The sequence below is a fragment of the Balearica regulorum genome, chromosome 9 (assembly GCF_011004875.1).
Source record: "Balearica regulorum gibbericeps isolate bBalReg1 chromosome 9, bBalReg1.pri, whole genome shotgun sequence".
Classification (NCBI taxonomy): Eukaryota; Metazoa; Chordata; class Aves; order Gruiformes; family Gruidae; genus Balearica; species Balearica regulorum.
Window position 1 is genome coordinate 576,435 of NC_046192.1, and position 16,307 is coordinate 592,741.

Below are 16,307 nucleotides of genomic sequence, written 5' to 3' on the forward strand. Positions count from 1 at the left end.
GGACCCCCCCCCCCCCAGCCCTGTGGGCAGCAGGATTTGCAGGGCCAGTTGGGTTGCGGCGTGCCAAGCTGCTCAATGGAGGCTTTGAAAGGCTTTGCTTTATCTGCTCATCCTTGCTGTCCATGAGTGGTCCCACAGACTCGCCGTGCTGCCGGGTTGAGGTCCTGCCACCCTGGGCCGTCTGCCTGCCGGCAGCGCTGCCGGTGGCCCTGTGTTCCCCTTGCGCCGTCCTGAGCACCAGGACTCTGCTGCAATCCCCATCAGGTGGGATCACTGGGCGCCGGCTGGAGCTCAGAGCCCCAGCAAGGTTTTTCACATCCCCTCTTGTTTAACTTGATTTTTTTTTTTTTTTTTTGCCATCTTAGGCAGAGGAAAAGCTTTGTAGGAAATAAAAATGGATAGGGTTGGGAGGCTGGCATGAGCTGCGGGTGTGTGCCTGGGCTGGGCGGGGGGGGTTTCACTGTACTGAGAGCCCCGGCACTGCTGCCTGCGGGTGCCTGGCCATCCTGCCGCAGCCCCCAGCCCACCGAGGAGAACTTGCCCTGCGGCTCCTTCCCACCTGAATGTCTCCCTGCTGCTAGGTGGCCACAGGTTGCCCATGCAGGAGAGCCTACCTGAGCATCAGTTGAGGCTTGCTTGCCAAAACACTGAGGCTTGGTGCCATGGAGCTCCCTAGGGAGCGTGTGGAGATGCCTTCAGGGGCTGAACGGCTGATTGAACTCCTGGAAGTCTTCAGGCTGGGTGACTTGGTTTTGCTAGGTGTTCAGGACACTGCTGTGCCCCGCCTGGGCTAGGAGACAGCCACCCGTCCCCGCTCAGCCCGATACTTCAGGCACGAGGAAAGAAGAGCAGCTCGAGGACCCACGAGCAACGTGGCTGGTGGCCAGGTGCACGTTGAGGAGAGATGCAGTGCATAAAGAGCATCGCTGCACGCAAGGCCCTGCCATCACTCCATGCCTAGGGATGGAGCTTGGCTGGGCTGGGGAAGGAGCCGGCAAGGGAAGAGCCGTCGGTGCCTCCAGCAGCATCGCCCCGACAGGGATGGGGCTGGGAGCCGCTGCACACCCCGGCTTTGACCAACTAGAGGCCAACGTGACCGGGCAGTTCTAGGGTGTTTGAGCTTTTCTCCAGCCCCTCAAGGGAAACACAGACCCTTCAACAGAGTCATCCTTGTCCCCCCCGCCCCCCCTTCAGCCTTTTGCAGCCCCTGCTGCCCCACGGGGATTTTGCCCAGCCTAGAAATGGGACCGGCCAGTGCTGGGGGAGCACGGCCAGCAGCTCCCGACGGGGCTTTCCTCTCTGGGTGCCGACACCGAGGGGTCCCCATCAGTTTTAGCCCTGCTTGATGGCAGGGGACTTGGGCTTCCAGGGGAGAGGGAAGGGGACAGAGGCACCCGGACCCACCAGCCAAGAAACCCTCGGGAAGAGGCAATATTGACTTGCACCTCACGGGGGAGAAGCCGCCCCCGTTTCGAGCAGATCCTCTCGCTGGCCGTGGCTTTGGGAAAGCTGTGGGGGCATCCAGCCCCGGGACCGGGAAGAGGGCAGCCCTGCCCTGGTGACCCCGACCCCCACCCGGTCCCAAGGGACACGCGGCCCCACACTCAGTGCCCCACGGCGCAGGGCAAGCAGGGACCCAGGCAGGCGGGGAGGAACAGAAAGCAAGATCCTTTATTGTACACAGTACAGAATGTAATGCAGCTTTGCAGGAGATACACAGCCCTGCTCGAGTAAAGGTTAGTTCAGCTCAGTCCTCAGATTAACCCCTTCTGCACTGGCGCCCTGCCACACCGAGCAAACAGTTACATCCCCGTCCCCGAGACGGGGGTTCCCACAACCGAACGCTCCCCACGGGCACAGGCCAGCACAGCCACCGCGAGGAGAGCAACCAAGTCTACCCAGAGTTAATCTTCATACTTCCCCAAAAAAAGAATTAATCAGTCAAAAAAAAAAAAAAAATTTCCAACCAAGCTAACTAAGGAAGAGGGAAAAAAAAATATTCCTATACAGCATTTACAACAAAAACATGTAGCCGGTGGGGTGGGGGAAGAGGCAGGTATGGATATATGAGCGGTGGGGGAGCGTTAGGAGGCGCAGCGGGGAGGGGGGAGCTGGGGGGAAGCAGGGTACCCGGGCAGCGGGGTGGGGGACCCTGCCGTCCCTGCCCACCGCAGCCTGCCAGCCCAGCTCCGAGGCCATGCCGAGCAGGGGGGAAGCACAGCCGAGCCGGCACCGGGGTTCAGCCCCGGCTCCCCTGGGAAAGAGGATTCAAGTGGTGAAATGGAGTGGACCAGATACTTCGGCAGCCATCTCAGGGAGCTGCGGGCACCAAGGGCTCCCCCTCCCCGCAAGCGTGCCACTGGGAAAGGGGGGGGGCGTCCCCAGGGGCTCCGGGAACAGCAGCCAGGCTGCAAAAAATAGCTTTGCCTTAAAATACAAAAAAATCTACAAAAATCAGTTTAGAAACCTTTTTTTTTTTCTCCTAAAACATCAAAAAAAAAGGGGGGGGGGAAGAGGGAGGGAGACAGTATCAGGGTGTCCTCCCCTGAAATACAGCCCATGGCCCACAGCTGGAGCTGGGGAGGAGGAGCAAGGGGGCACGGAGAAGACCCAGGAGGGGCTGAGAAACCGTTATACCAGGTTATATCACGGGGGGGGGGGCGGGGGGGCGGGAAGAAGGCAGAAGGTTCCTCGGGGCCGGGGTAGGATGCTGCGCACGTCAGCCCTGGGGCGCTGGCCCAGGCGGCCCCCCCCCGCCCCGCATCCCTCCTCTGTGCAAATCAAAGCCCTTTCCACCACACAAGGCAGCTACGCGGATCGCGCTCGATGCGAAGCGGATTGTCGTGACAATTTGCCAGGCGGCCGCGCCGGCTCAGCCCGGTCCCGGGGCGCTGCTGGAGCCGGCAGCCCTCGCGGTGCCGGCGAGGAACGGGGCCTGGGTCAGAGGCTGCGGCTTTAGCTCCCGGCACCCCAAAACATCGCGCCGATGCCTGGTGGGAGGCGCCAGCCACGGGCAGTCCTACGCACTAGCCCTTGGACAGGAGGGGTGGGAATTCGGCGGCGACACACACTGGGCATTTTAGATTCCTCCAATTCGTGTGTGCGCAGCCGTGCGGTTTCTTGGTTTGGTTGTTGGTTTTTTTGTTTGGTGTTTTTTTTGTTGGTTTTTTTTTTGTTGGTTTTTTTTTTTTTGCTCTCTCCTTATGAACAGCAAAAAAAATATTCTCTACAAAACCATATTTGCCCAAAGTGGATGCGCTAGTGCTCGTGGCTCCGGTGGCTAGCCGAGTCAGTAAGCGAAGCCCTCCGCGTAAGGAAGGCTGCCGCAGGGCTCCATCTCCAGCAGGTACGCCGGGCTGTCCTCGAAGTGCGTCAGCGGCACCGTCTCCTCCTCGGGCACCGGGCAGTCGGGCTCCGTCTTCAGGAAGGGGCGCTGGTTGTCAGGGTAGGCCATGGAAAAGAGGGCGTCGGGGTCACAGACGAACTTATAGACGTACCGCTCACCGGCCACCTGCCAGGAGGAGGAGGAGGAGGAGGAGGGAGAGGCATGAGAGATGCCCCGCACCTTCCACCCCGGGCAATAACACCAGAGCTGGCGGAGCCCCGGGATGGCGGGGTGACGGCGGGGTGACAGCGGGGGATGATGCCAGCCTCCACCCCCTCCCCACGGCCGCAGGGGCACTCGCCTTCTGCATGATGCCCTTCTCATAGTAGTAGCGCAGGGAGCGGCTGAGCTTGTCGTAGTTCATGGCCGGCCGGTTCTTCTGGATGCCCCAGCGCCGCGCTACCTGCGGGGAGAAGGGCGGCAGCTGTGAAGGCTCCAGCCGGGGCTCAGACACGATCACGAGCGCAATGCGGGGCAGGGGCTCGGTTCCGGGGCTGGAGCAGCTGGGGCAAAAGCGTCACCCTGGTCCCGGAGCGGGTCCCCACCCGCTGCCATCAACGCTCCAGCTCTGAGCGCCGGCACCGCCAACCCGGGGGCCGAATCAAAAAGACATTTGATTAGGGGAACCTGCCAAAAAAGCTGCTTCAAAAAAAACCAAACAACAAACCCAAAAACCCACCCAACAAACAAAACAAACCCAACACAATTTCCATGCACGGCGCAAAAGATATTATGGGTAATTACCCACAATGCGCAGCTCGGCTCTACAGCTGCTTTCAATTACTCCCCAAACGGCCTCTCCCCCCGTGTCACCCTCCTGCAGAGCCGCACGGCACCACGCCGGCACAGAGCCGCCACCGGGCACCCGGGGCGAAGGATGGGGACTCTGCGAGGGAGGGAGCCGCTGCCGAGCGGAGGGTCTCGGCAAGGCAGCGCAGAGACAATGCCACCGGGCTGGTGGCCGCCGGCGGCTCCGGGAGCGGAGCACGTGCTGCGCCGAGAGGCAGCAGAGGAGATTAAAGGCAAATCTCTACGGCTGCTTAGTGCAGACGGGTGGCCAGCTTTTCCCTCGCGCCCTCAAAAGCTGCCCAGAGAGTCAAGACACGTGTCTTGCTTCGAGCACGAGCGCGAACCGCTGTGTTGCATGGGAAGGATCTGCCCCCCCCGCACCCCCGGGCTCACCCCATGGCCGCTCTGTGACTGCGGCCCCAGCTCCGGCACAGGACACCCCCCCCAAGTACCTCCTCAGGCTCGATCAGCTTGAACTCCATGCCCCGGCCGGTCCAGGCAATGAAGTGGGCATTGGCAGGGTCGTCCAGGAGGGTGACCAGGAACTGCCAGAGCTGCAGGGACCCGCGCCGCTGGTAGGGAGGGCCCTCACGGTACAGGGTGGGCTCCTGCTTCACTTTACCTGCCCGCAGCGAGAGGCGGCTGGTTAAACGCCACGGCTCTGCCCCTCTCCCGGCCTGCGCCGCCCGGCAGGGCACGCGTACAGCGACGCCAGGCTGGCCCCCGTGCCGGGACCCCCGTCCAGGATCAGGCCACGGGGCTGGGGAGGGGAGAGGCGCTGGGGACGGCGCTGCGGGCAGGCGAGGCGCGGGGTGGGTGGCGGGGACGGGGCACGGCGGCGACGCCAAGCAGCCACACGGGACGACGCTCGGCAGCGCTGAAGAGCGCCACGCTGGCACGGCTTGGCTCCAAAAGCCGGTCGCTGCAGAGCCCGGCCCCAAATCTCCCTCCGTGAGCCCTGGTCACCCCCCAGCCCCACTCTGGAGCCAGGTTCTTACCCTCCAGCCGCTCCGGCACCACGCACGTGTCATCAAAATACAATCGTGTGTCCTTTTCATATGGAAATCCTACGGGGAAGAGACCCCTGGTGAGCACAGGGCCCGTCCGCCACCCAGCCGGACCCCAAGAACCCCCTGGCTTGGCCCAATCCAGCACCAAGACCCCATCTCCCAGCGCCGGGAGCAGCCCCATCCCCAGTTACCTCAATGGCATCGCACTGGCTAAGCGCCGTGCAGCTCTGTGCCCCCCCTCACCCTGGGGGGGACACACCAAAACCCTCTTAGCAGCTATATTGGGCGCGTCATCCTGGATTACGCAGCGCGGTGCTGCCGTGCCCTCGCGGCACAGGCCGTATTTTTAGCTGCGGCGCTGCTGCTGCTCTTACGTGGGCTCTGGTGGGCACCATCCCCCGCCATGGTGGGGGTCTGCCTACCCCGTGGGAGGGACGGGACGCACCGGGGAAGCCCACGAGCGGGAGGGGGCCGGGGGCTCACTCACCATCATGGCTGCTGGGGAAGACACCCCCCCGCAGGTACGAGGACTGGCAGTTAGGCACTTCTGTGAGGGAGGCGAAGGCGACATTAAGGACGGGCGTCCCGCGGGTCCCACCGAGCGCTCGGCAGCATCTCCCCCCCACCTCCCCCCCCGAGCGCATCCCACGGCCAAGCCCGGGCATCTCCCCACCCTGCGCACCCCGGGCCGCTGCGCCCACCCCGGTACCCCCTCCCCCATCTGAGGGGAAACCAGTACGATTTGGGGGGAGGGGGGGGCACTGGAGCGAGCTCCAAGCTCAGGCTGTCACCGCGTTATCCGGGCCCCGCGGGAGGGGGGGTATCGCCGTGCCTGCCCTGCCATCTGCTCGGCCGTGCCACCCCCCTCCCGAGGTCGGGGTATTTTTAGGTCCTAAGGCGATTAGAGGATTTTTCCGTGATGCCGGTGGGGTCCGGCAGCCAGAAATCACAGCTGGCCCCAGGGCTGCGGGGGGACCCGCCGGGTGCCGCAGGGCACCCCAGCCCGCGGCTACGGCACAGGCCACGCTGGGCGGTGAGCACCTGCTCTGTCCCCCCAGCTTCGGAAGAAGAAAAGAAGAGAAAAGGGGGAGGGAGGGAATAAAAGGAAAGGGAGACACCATCTACCGCCGCAGGAGAAGCAGCGGCCGCCCCAGGGGGGTGACAGGGCACCCGCTGCGCCCCTGACCACGAGCTGCAGATGGCGGAGACGGCTCCGCTCCCCCGGGTGCCGCCGGCGTAAGCCACGCTCCCCTGCGCGCCAGCACCCACCTGAGTCGATGCAGTAGTCCCGGGGCTCCTGCTTGATGCCCATGGGGGGCTGGAAGCCGTGGCTGGGGGGGCCGGGCAGACCGGGGCCGCCGTGCTCGTAGAGTGGGTCGTGGTACTCCTGCTTGAATCCCTGAGGGGGGCGGGGGGCGGCGGGGCCGAGGGGCTCCGACAGCTGCCGGTGGTAGACGGGGCGGCCGTCCCCCGGGACCCCAGGCTGCGGCGGGAAGGGGTGGCAGGGCTCAGACAGCTGCCTCTGAAACCTGCGGGGACAGGGACGCGGCGGGGTCAGCCCTGCCCACGTGCTGCCCGCTGCCCCCCCCCCCCAGAGCGGGACCCCACGCTGGTGGGTGCCCGCAGCCGTGGCGGTTTGGGTGGCATCACGTCCCTCCCAAGGGGGCTGGGACGGTTCCTCCGGGAGCATGGCCACCACGAGGGCTCATCCCACGGGGAGCCGGCAGGGTGCTGGGGAGCGCTGGGGACATCCCGCCGGGGGAGCGGGACGGTGCATGGGCCATCGCTACGAAGCGCTGCCTGCCTCGGGTGAGGGCAGCGGGGACGACCGGGCGAGAGCGGGAAAGGGCGACAACAACCCGCCCCAGCACAGTAAAGTCTCTGCAAACCGGGAAAACCTCCGCCCGGGGCGGGGGGACAGAGCCGTGGGACCCGGGGGACACCGTGCTTGGGGCAGCGCTTACGCACAGCCAAATCCACGCCGCAGCCCCGCAGCCCCAGCCGGCCGCTAATCCGCCCGCGCGGTTGGGATTAAACCTTGAACCCCATGGCACAGAGCACTATTTTCGGCTCCGGGGTGCTGGCGGCTGGAGCCCCGGCACGGCCCCTGCTAGCGCCGACGGCTAAGGGACCATCTCGAGGGGGTGCCGCCGCATCCCCTCGTCCTCCGGCACCTTGAAAGACAATCCCCGCGCCTGGCTCCTCTCGGCCGGCCGTGCGCCATTTGCCTTTGTAACCGGAGCCCTGCCAGCTGCCGGGCTGGGATTACTCCATTTCCGAGCCGCGTCCCTCTGCCCTTCCTGAGTGAAACCCAAGCCCCGAGCTGGCACGGCGCTTCCCGAGGGGTCGTGGCCGGTCCCCCACATAGCTGGAAGGTCGCCGGGAGCCAAGCCCCGCTTTGCCAGGGAGGGATACTCGCCTGCTGCGGGCGCATCCCAAGCCCCGCAGGGGCAGAGCGCTGCCCGCGTCCAGCCCCGTGCCCGGAGGGGACGCCGCCGCGCTGCCGGTGACGCGGCGGCAAAGGTCGCGCAGGAGGCCGCAAGCGAAGCCGGAGATCGGCTGTGACCTGCGCCGTGCCACCTACCGATAGCGCGAGCGAAGCCAGGGTGAGGGAGGGGACCGGCAAAGCCTCTGGGGACACCGGGGTGATAGGGGACGAAGCCACGGCTTGAGGAGCAGGGCCTCTCCCTCCACAGCCCTACGAATCACAGGGATGCTGCGCGATGCGTGGGGAACCAAGGGCCAGCCCTCAGCCTGGGGATGCTCGGGGACAGGACGGGGATGCTGCAGGTCCCCGGCCCGGCAGGCAGAAAGCTGCAGCGGGTGGGTGAGAGGAGCCAAGGAGCTCTGACTCGGCACCATCGCCTCTTGGCACAGGGCTGGACGCAGGCGGCAGCCTCCGCCACCCTCGCCTTGCCTGGGGGAGGAGGCAAGGGCTCTGCCCGCTGGCCTGGGAGGAACGGGTCCCTGTTCGCAGGCAGCTGCCTCCTGGGGAGAAAGAGCCACGAGATCCCAGCGGGAAGCGGCATGTTTTGCCACGCCGGTTCCCGCGGGCAGCGGCATCTGGCCCGTGGTCCGGGACCGCAGTAAGGGGACGAACAGCCGGGCACCCCCTTCCCTCCCTGCACCTCGAGGCCACCGAGCCGTCCCAGGAGAGCCAAAGGCCCCGCAAGCACCCGCACGACGCCAGCGCTCGCTGGGGCGGCGAAGCCTTACCTGTGCTCTGCGGGGTATTGGTTTTCAGACATCATCTTTGGCATGTGCATGGGTGGGTGAGGCGGCCGCGGCACGGCGAAGGCCTGCTGCCTCTGCTCCTGCAGCGCGTGCGGGGCCGGGGCCGCCCCGTGGGCGGCTGCCTGCACGGCCGGGGCCGGCAGCGGCAGGGCCGATCCCTGGTGCGCAGGAGACACCGGCGTGGCGGGTGGCGTTAATGGCTTGAACCCAGTGGGGGGCTTCCTGTCGTAGGCACTGTGGAGAGGAGAGGGGCCGGGGGTCGATGGCCACGCTAACGAGGACACCTCCACGCAGCAGAGGCCGACGAGCGAGACGAGTTCCCCCCCTCCCCGCGTCGCGCGGGGTCCGCGGGCAGCGTCCGCGCTCCCGTTACCTACCAGCAGTTGTAGAGGCACTTGTCCCCATAGCCGGCGCAGAGAGCCTGCTCGTGGCTGCAGGACGACAGCTCCGCGGAAGGGCTGGGCAGCTCCCGCTTGATCTTTGCCGGCGGTGGGGCGTGCAGGACCACTGCAAGGAGACACAGGAGGATACGGGCTCGCCCACGCGGGAGAAGGCGATGGGGGATGTCATCCCTGGGGAGCACCCCCTCAGTTGCTCTTTGCTCGGGTGTCGGGTACCGAATTACCGCCCCACACGCACCCCGGGGGGCATCAGGCAACCGAACCCCGGCTGGATGGTGGCCCCAGCAGTCCCTGGCGTGCCGGTGGCCCAAGCCGGGGTGGCAGCGCTGACTTCTGCAGAACTCCCAGGGGCTGGGCCAGTCCCCCCGGCCCAGGACATCGCTCACGGAGCGGGGACTCGTCCCCCGCTGGGATCAGAGAGGGGACCGGCACAGGGCGAGACGGGAGCGCGCATCCGCCACAGCCACAGATGAGAGTCGCGCCCGGGCTGCGCCAAAAGCCCCGAGAGCTCGTGAGCGGGCTGCGGGGGCTCCCCCAGCTCCCAGTTAGCCGGCCAGGTGGTCAGCGAGCACCTAACCGGGACCCGAGGGCACCGGGGGGGGTGCCCCCAAGGGCACCGGGGGTCCCACGGCTGTACGAGTTCGGGCGGCAAACGTCCCACGAAAGCCCAGCCCCAACCAAGCCCGCTCGCTATATATAATTTTGAAGCGAGTAATGTACGCTTAACCTAATTAATTTCTAAAAGCAGGTGCTCCAGGAAAAGGAAAGCACCTCGGAGGCCTTTGCCTAACGAGCGCCCGCAGGAGAGCCGAGCCTAATCGGAAGCGGAGTATTAGCTTCGTGCAAAAATCTAAACACAGCTCAGCTACAGCGGAGAGGAGCAAATAGCTCCAGGACAACTGTTCGCAGCTTGCCAGGTAATTAGCTGCTCCCCTAATTTGTCAAAACTTTTAAAGAGCTGCTGACTCCCCCCCCCCCGCCCCCCCTCCCGCCAGGGCCCGGCGCAGCTGGTACCAAGGGCACAACCCCCCCCCCCCCCCACCCCGAGAAGGATTTGAAACGCGAAGCCCAGCGCTGAGCCAGCACAGACCCCCGCACGCCTTCCACCCGCTCCCAAGCCGGATTTATCCCCCTCCTCCTTCCCCCCCCCAGGGAGGTTTTGCCGCTCTCAGCATTTCTAGCCTTAACGGGGGGCCGGCGCGGTGGCGGCAAAGCTCGGGCGCCCCGCGAGCGGCGGGAAAGCGAAGGGGAACCGGCTTTGGAAGGGCTCCAGCTGCCTATTGCGGGCATGTTTCTCCCTAACAGGCTCTGTGTTGTTGGAGCGGGGTTGTTTTTCCGCCAGCCGTACAATGGGGTCTGGTTATTCATTGAAAAAAAAAAAAAAAAAAAAAAAAAAAGAGTCTCTGAGCGGGCACCACCCTCCATTCACAAACAATTTGGAGCGCTCCATTCATGCGGCTAGGGGAAGAAAAAAAAAAAAAAAAAAAAGAAAAATTTCCCCAGAGCTTAGCGCTGCCATTCAAGAAAAGGGAAACGAGCCTTAAGATCCCAACAGAGCCCAGCTGGCCGAGCCCGGACCTTGTGCAACGTTTGGATTCCTTAGACAAACACCGCAGGGCCGGCCGGCGCGGCTCTCGGCAAGACGTGCTCCTGCCGCTGAGCTGGTGGCCGGCCGGCGAGGCCGGAGCGCCTGGAGCCGCGGGGGGAAGGAGCTGGGTTTGGGTCCCCGGCGGCGAGCGGCCGGGCAGGGAGCGGGGGAGGCGGCAGGGGGGGTCCCGGGGAAGGAGCTGCGCTGCCCCGGCGTCCAACACCTCAAGGGCGCGTTGGGTGCGCGAGCGCTTTTAACCTTTCCGGTCCTGTGCTCGGCACTGTAATTAAAAGCTAAAAAAAAATATAAAAATAGGCAGAGGGAGCGGCTTAACTACAGACGGGGCCGGAGAACACGCCTCGGCACACCCACGCCGGGACCGAGCCGCGGGAGCACCCGTGGGTGCCCGACGGCCCCCGGGGATGGACGGAGCCCAGGGGACCGGCCACGTGTGCTGCTGCCGTGCCGGGGCTGAGGCATACCCCCCCCCAGCCAAGCTGGAGATGCTCCAGACACCAACCGTCAGCCAAGGGGTCTCCTGTGGGGAAGGCGACACCCCAAAGCCATCTGGGGCCCCTTGGCGGGACACCGGGCAGGTCACTCCCAACCGTCAGCGCCACGGGACCTCTAAGAGGCCGAGCCCGGAGGAGGCACCCGCCGCCCAAGCCACGGGGACGGCAACCACCATCGCCAGCCCGGCCACCGGCTGGGGACCCTGGCACCCGCTCAGGCCGTCACCTGGGAACCGAGCTCCTCACCCGCTCCGCCATCCCCCGGCACTCCAGGACGTGCCCAAGGTCACGCCGGGAGAGGAGCCAGAAATAGAAGCCGGGCTCCTGCTTTCCTTTGTTTAAACAACCCTGCCCTCGGAAACAAACCTCCTGCTTTCGTTTCGGCGTGTAAAAAACCCCGCTCCGCGCCCTGCCCGTGCAGGGAGCCACGAGTCCCCCGGGAGCAAAGGGAGCAAACCCCTGCGAAAAAGCCTCTCGAGGGGCTCGGTCTCCCCAGCACCACCCCATCGCTCTCCGGTTATTTAAACAATATAACCTTGTACGTACGCCCCCCTCCCCAGGACCGTGGCGCCGGCAGCGAGCCCACGCCTACGCCTGCCTAGGGATGCGGTGCCACAGCCACCAGCGCCGTCAGCTCTGCCGCCGTCACCCACGGCCTCCTCGCCTCCCCAGGAGAATCCGCCGCTTCTCCAGGTAGCTTACGAGCACCGAATCCGGCCTCTCGCCGCTTGGTCCAGGGCGCCCCTTTTTTTCGGAGGAGCCCCGCTTTCCCCATCCCCACGGTGATGGGGACCCGCCGCCTTACGGCGCTTTGCTGCCAAACCCCAACTTTAACCCGCGTCTGCCAGGGACCTCGGCTCCAAAAATCAGGAACGGGGAGCGGGCAGCGGCCGAGCTGCAGGCAGTGGCCGTGCGACAAGGGGTTCTAGCAAGGGAAAAAAATGATGCTGCAGTTCAGGGCATCCCCGAGACCCGACACAGCACACATGGCAGCGTTCCCCGAGGCAACGGGGTCAAAAAAATAAAAACTGGTTCGTCCCTTTTTGCTGCCGTGCCGAGGAAGGTTGGCCCTGGGAATGCCAGGGCCACGGAGCAGGAGCCGGTTTGCTCCAGAGAAAAGAAAGAGGAGCACGTCCCCGGTAGCGAAGCCGGGAAGGCAGCATGGGATTCGTTCCTCTTTCTTCCTACACCGCACACGGTTCAAAACCGGAGTGAAATGAGAAGCTGAGGCCAGAATGCTATACGTTAGAGACCTTCTCCTCTTTAGACGCTCTCCAGTGCCGGTACGGAAGACCTGGCCTGCCTGTCCCCCTCCACCCCAGCCTGAGCCCCCCCCGGGCGGCACAGCCATGACGGCGAGGGAAACCTTTGCTTTCTCTGCCCGGGAAAGTTAAGGCAGGTTATTACAGCGGGGAGAGCTCCTTTCACCTGACAAAGTCGTTTCAATGCCGGCTCTGCAGAGGCCGAGCAGGTCAGGAAAACATTTAAGACTCCCAACCAAATGCCTTTTTTTTTTTCCTTCTTCTTTCTTTCTTTCCCTGCATTGCCCAGAAAAGTTTGTCTCCTCTCTCTGAGCTCTTCAGGTTACAAGGAAACGAGAGACTGCCAAAAGGCACTGGAAACAGCTCCGGCTCTAAGAGCCACCCTCCCACGCACGCTGCAGTTTCTACCGCTCCAAGCAAGAGCTGCCGGGCTGCGCTAGGATGTCAACAGCCAGTTGCGTTTCTGACTCTGGGCTCGTCTTTTATCTCGGGGGGGGGGGGGAGAAAAAAAAAAAAAGGGCAAAAAAAAAAAAGCGCATCTGAAACTTGGGCTGTCTGGAACAGTTTAATGGCAAGCTTCCCACTCAGAAGTAATCAAAGAGCAATAATTAACATGCGTTTACTGTAGGAGAAGATACCCTGCTGCATGCTGTGACAAAGCTGGAATGAAAAATCTGTTCGACTGCAGGCTAAATTTGATTTCCTTTAAGTTCTACAGCCGTCTGGCTCAGCAGCAAAACCCCAGCCACCAACCCCAAGCTACCACTACCGTTTGCCAGGTACCGACCCCCAACATCCTGACCCCCCCCTTCCCCTCCGACGCCAGGAGAGCCAGCGTCCCGGAGCCGCGCGAGCGCCACGCGCCGTTATCCGGCCCCTGCCCTCGCCGCTAACCCGTTCCGGCAAGGAACCGCGGCTCCGAACCAACTCTCTCTCTTATGCAATTCAAGAGGGACCGCATTTTCGCTGGCCTCCTTTGAAAGGCGCTTGCTTGCCAGCGATTAACGCTGCTTACAGCGGCTCAAGTTTCACCGCTCAGGTCCGCTCTTGCCAACAGCGCCAGGCCAGGACTGGAAAAAGCTCCAGAAACTGCAGAGATTGCGGCTAACCAAGGAGCCCGGCACGGGCTCTCGCATCCACTTGAAAAGGAAAAGGAGCATTTATAAGCAAATCACCGTTACTACGGACGAGCGGCGAGTCTCGGAGGAGCCCCGAGATCAGTTAGAGAGATTTCCACACGTTTGGCTGTGATTTTCCCCGTTTACAAGAGACGGGACATTGCAAGTTTCATCTCGACGAACCCAAACCGCGCGCGCTTTCTCCCTAAAGTCTGTGATTTCACGGTTTCGGCCCCAGCAACAACCGCTTTCCCAGGGAAGCAGCTCCAAACCCAGCGCAAGGTTTTACACAGGCGCCCAAACATTCCCCCCCCCCCCGCCCCGCCCCCCCGGAGAACAAAACCCAGAACAATCACTTACAGTTGTCAGATTGGAAATCTGGGACAAATTGTTCATCATCAGGGACCTGAGCTAAAAAAAACCAAAACAAAAGAAAAAGTGGTTTTACGGCGTTTTCGGTTCTCAAAAAAAACCCCCCCAAAACCGCTCACGGAGAGATTTTACGCAGCAAAAGGCGGAGGTGAAGACTTGCCTTCGGCTAGCCAGGCCTCTTGGAGCTGGCTGAGATCCTGGAAGAGCTCTGGAACAGAGTGAAAGACTTATGCGCTCCGCAGAAGAAGAAATAAAACTGCCATTATTCGCAGGATTATTTCTAAACCGGCAAACGTAAGGAGAACGCTCTCGCGGGGCCGCAGCGAGGGCACGGCCGCCCGGGCCAGCCCTGCCTACCTTCCGAGTCGTGGGCCAGGTCGGTCTCCAAAAATTTCCTTTTCCTATCGGACCCCGGCCGGCCTCGGCCCTCCTCTGCGCAGGACTTCTGCAACGACAAGGGGGACAGCGGCCCGTGAGCGTCGCGGCCCCCGCGGACGGCGGGGACCCCCCGAGGACGGGCTGGGGGGCGCAGGGCCAACTTACCCCGGGGCCCATGAAGGGAACCTGCTGGTCGTAGAAGCCGTCCATGGTGCGGGGGAGGCGGGCAGTGCCCCCGGCCCGCTCAGCATCGACGCCGGCCCGGGAAGGGGGGTCCGGCCCGGGCTCCGGCAGGTGGGCGGCTGGGGGGGGGGGGGCGAGGGCAGGGGGTCAGGATCGGGCTCCGGCCCCTGTGGCCCTCGGGGCTGGCTCGATGCGGGTGCGGGACCGCCGCGCCTCTCCCCGGGGAGCCGGCCCGCTCCTGCCGTGGCGGGTCGCAGCCCCCCGGCTCGTGATGTCACCCAATTTCTATAGAAACAGCCGTGACATCACGCGTCGTAGGAGCGGGAGGGAGACCGGCAGGGCCGGCGCCGCGCACACCCCGCTCCGCTCCGCTCCGCTCGCCCGGCCGCGTCCCGCCGCCCCCCCGCTCCCTCCGCCCAGCCGGTGCTCGGCGCTGCAGGGCCGCACCGCAGCCGGGCCCGTTCCCACGCCGCCCCGCGCGCCCCATTCATAAACTCCGCCTCCGCCCCCCCCTCCACCCCCCGCCCGCCGCCACCCTTCCCCCGCGCGCGCTCGCGCGCGCCCCCCGCCATTCACACCGCGAGGCCCGCGCCATTCATAAACACCGCCCCCGCCCCGGGCCCGGGCCCGGGCCCGGACCCGGACCGCCGCGCCTCGCCGCGCCTCGCCGCCAAACCCCGCGTACCCGGCCGGGGCGCCGCGGGCTCGGGCTCGGGCTCAGCCGTAGCGGGGCGGGCCGGGGCCAGGGCCGGGGCCGGGGCAGCCGCCGCTCCGCACCGGGCACCGCGCTGCCGCTCTGCGCCGCCCCGCGAGCCCCGAACCAGCGGCCTCCGCCACGCCCCGCCCCGCGCCGCGCCGCTTGTTTACCCTCCGCGCCGCCCAATAGGGCGCCGCCGCTCGGGCTCCCGCGCCGTCTGATTGGCTGCAGGGCCGCTGCGCGCCCGCCCACGCGCCGCTCCGCCGAGCACCATTGAGGGAGGCTGGGTGGGCGGGGGCGGCGGCGGCCAATGGGCACGGCGCGATTTGCATGGCTCCGCCGAGAACGTTTTTCATTCATAAAAAAATAGAAGGGGGAAGAGGCTGGCGGGTGGGGCCGGGGCAGCGCAGGATTTAAAGGGGCCGCGGCCCCCTCCAGGAGGGGGGCTGGGGGGGGGGGACGGACAGCTCGGGGGGCCGGATCCGGAGCGGGGGGTAAACGGCCACGCCAGGCCCAAGAACCTACCACACAGCAAGCTCAGCAGACAGAAGGGACCTCGGGCCTCGCACGCCATGGGGTCCCCTCAGCGCAGGCCGCGGGGTGTCCTCAGCTTTCTCCGGAGGCGATTTCGCATCAGCAGGGTGGTGTCACACGGGGCCCCCTCCCCCGCGAACCTGGGGCTAACCCGCGCCCCAGTGCCAGCTTCGGCAGCTTTTCCCCTGCGGGCACCCCTGGAAAATCCGGGTTTGCCTTTGAGAAGGGCTTTTTGGGGGGGGCCAGAGGGAAAACAGTTCCCACCCGCAGGGGCTCCGGGGGTGCCCCGGCCACAGATCCCCCCCCGAGGGCGTTCGTGGACACGAGCCCTTGCAGGACTGCAGATAGCTCAGAGGACTATGGCTGGGAATGAGCTTGGACAGAGCCCTGCTGCTGGGGGTCCGCCAGGCCCCCCCGCCCCAGCAGCGCTCCGCCGAGTGCCTCAGTTTCCCCATCTGTAACTGCAGGTGGTGAGACCCGCCGTGGGGACCTGCCAGGGGCTGTTCATGGAGGACGCAGCAGTTTGCCCGGGATAAATGAACTGTGTGGAGGCCTCACGTTGTTGTGGGGTGAGACTGGGAATTTATTGCTGGAGAAGGGAAAACCGAGGGTGATGGCTCAGTTAAACACTGCTCTTCTTGGCTTGGGAAGGAGGGGAGCCTTCTGCTGGCATCCCGGGAAGATGTCCAGGGATTAGGAACCCTGTTGGTACAGGGTCGTCCTGACCATTTTGAAATCCACAGCCTCAGGCCACGGGCCGACCGGTGCCCTGTGCGAGCTGCCCAGCACCTCTCCGGGCTGCGGGTGGGAATTTCTGTCGATGTTGGGGTACCCATGAGCTTCT

General features: G+C 64.8%; 1 protein-coding gene across 1 annotated transcript; it reads right to left on the minus strand.

Moving 5' to 3' along the window:
- Positions 1-1,647: 1,647 nt before the first annotated feature.
- On the minus strand, positions 1,648-15,054 carry ETV5 (ETS variant transcription factor 5). Its single transcript, XM_075760634.1, has 13 exons — positions 14,918-15,054; positions 14,215-14,351; positions 14,029-14,116; positions 13,832-13,879; positions 13,660-13,710; positions 8,796-8,925; positions 8,401-8,652; positions 6,454-6,713; positions 5,672-5,731; positions 5,173-5,241; positions 4,627-4,796; positions 3,687-3,788; positions 1,648-3,511 (listed from the first exon to the last, which is right to left on the minus strand). The coding sequence occupies exons 2-13, from the start codon at positions 14,257-14,259 to the stop codon at positions 3,290-3,292; spliced, it is 1,497 nt and encodes a 498-aa protein (XP_075616749.1). The 5' UTR covers positions 14,260-14,351; positions 14,918-15,054; the 3' UTR covers positions 1,648-3,289.
- Positions 15,055-16,307: the final 1,253 nt, after the last annotated feature.

Coding starts and splice junctions, on each gene's coding strand:
- ETV5 (XM_075760634.1), bottom strand. CDS start 14,259: ATGGACGGCTTCTACGACCAGCAGGTTCCCTTCATGGGCCCCGGG. Junction 6,714..8,400: donor CAATACCCCGCAGAGCACAG/GTAAGGCTTCGC, acceptor CTGTCCCCGCAG/GTTTCAGAGGCAGCTGTCTG. Junction 3,789..4,626: donor AGCTGATCGAGCCTGAGGAG/GTACTTGGGGGG, acceptor TTCTCCCCGCAG/GTAGCGCGGCGCTGGGGCAT.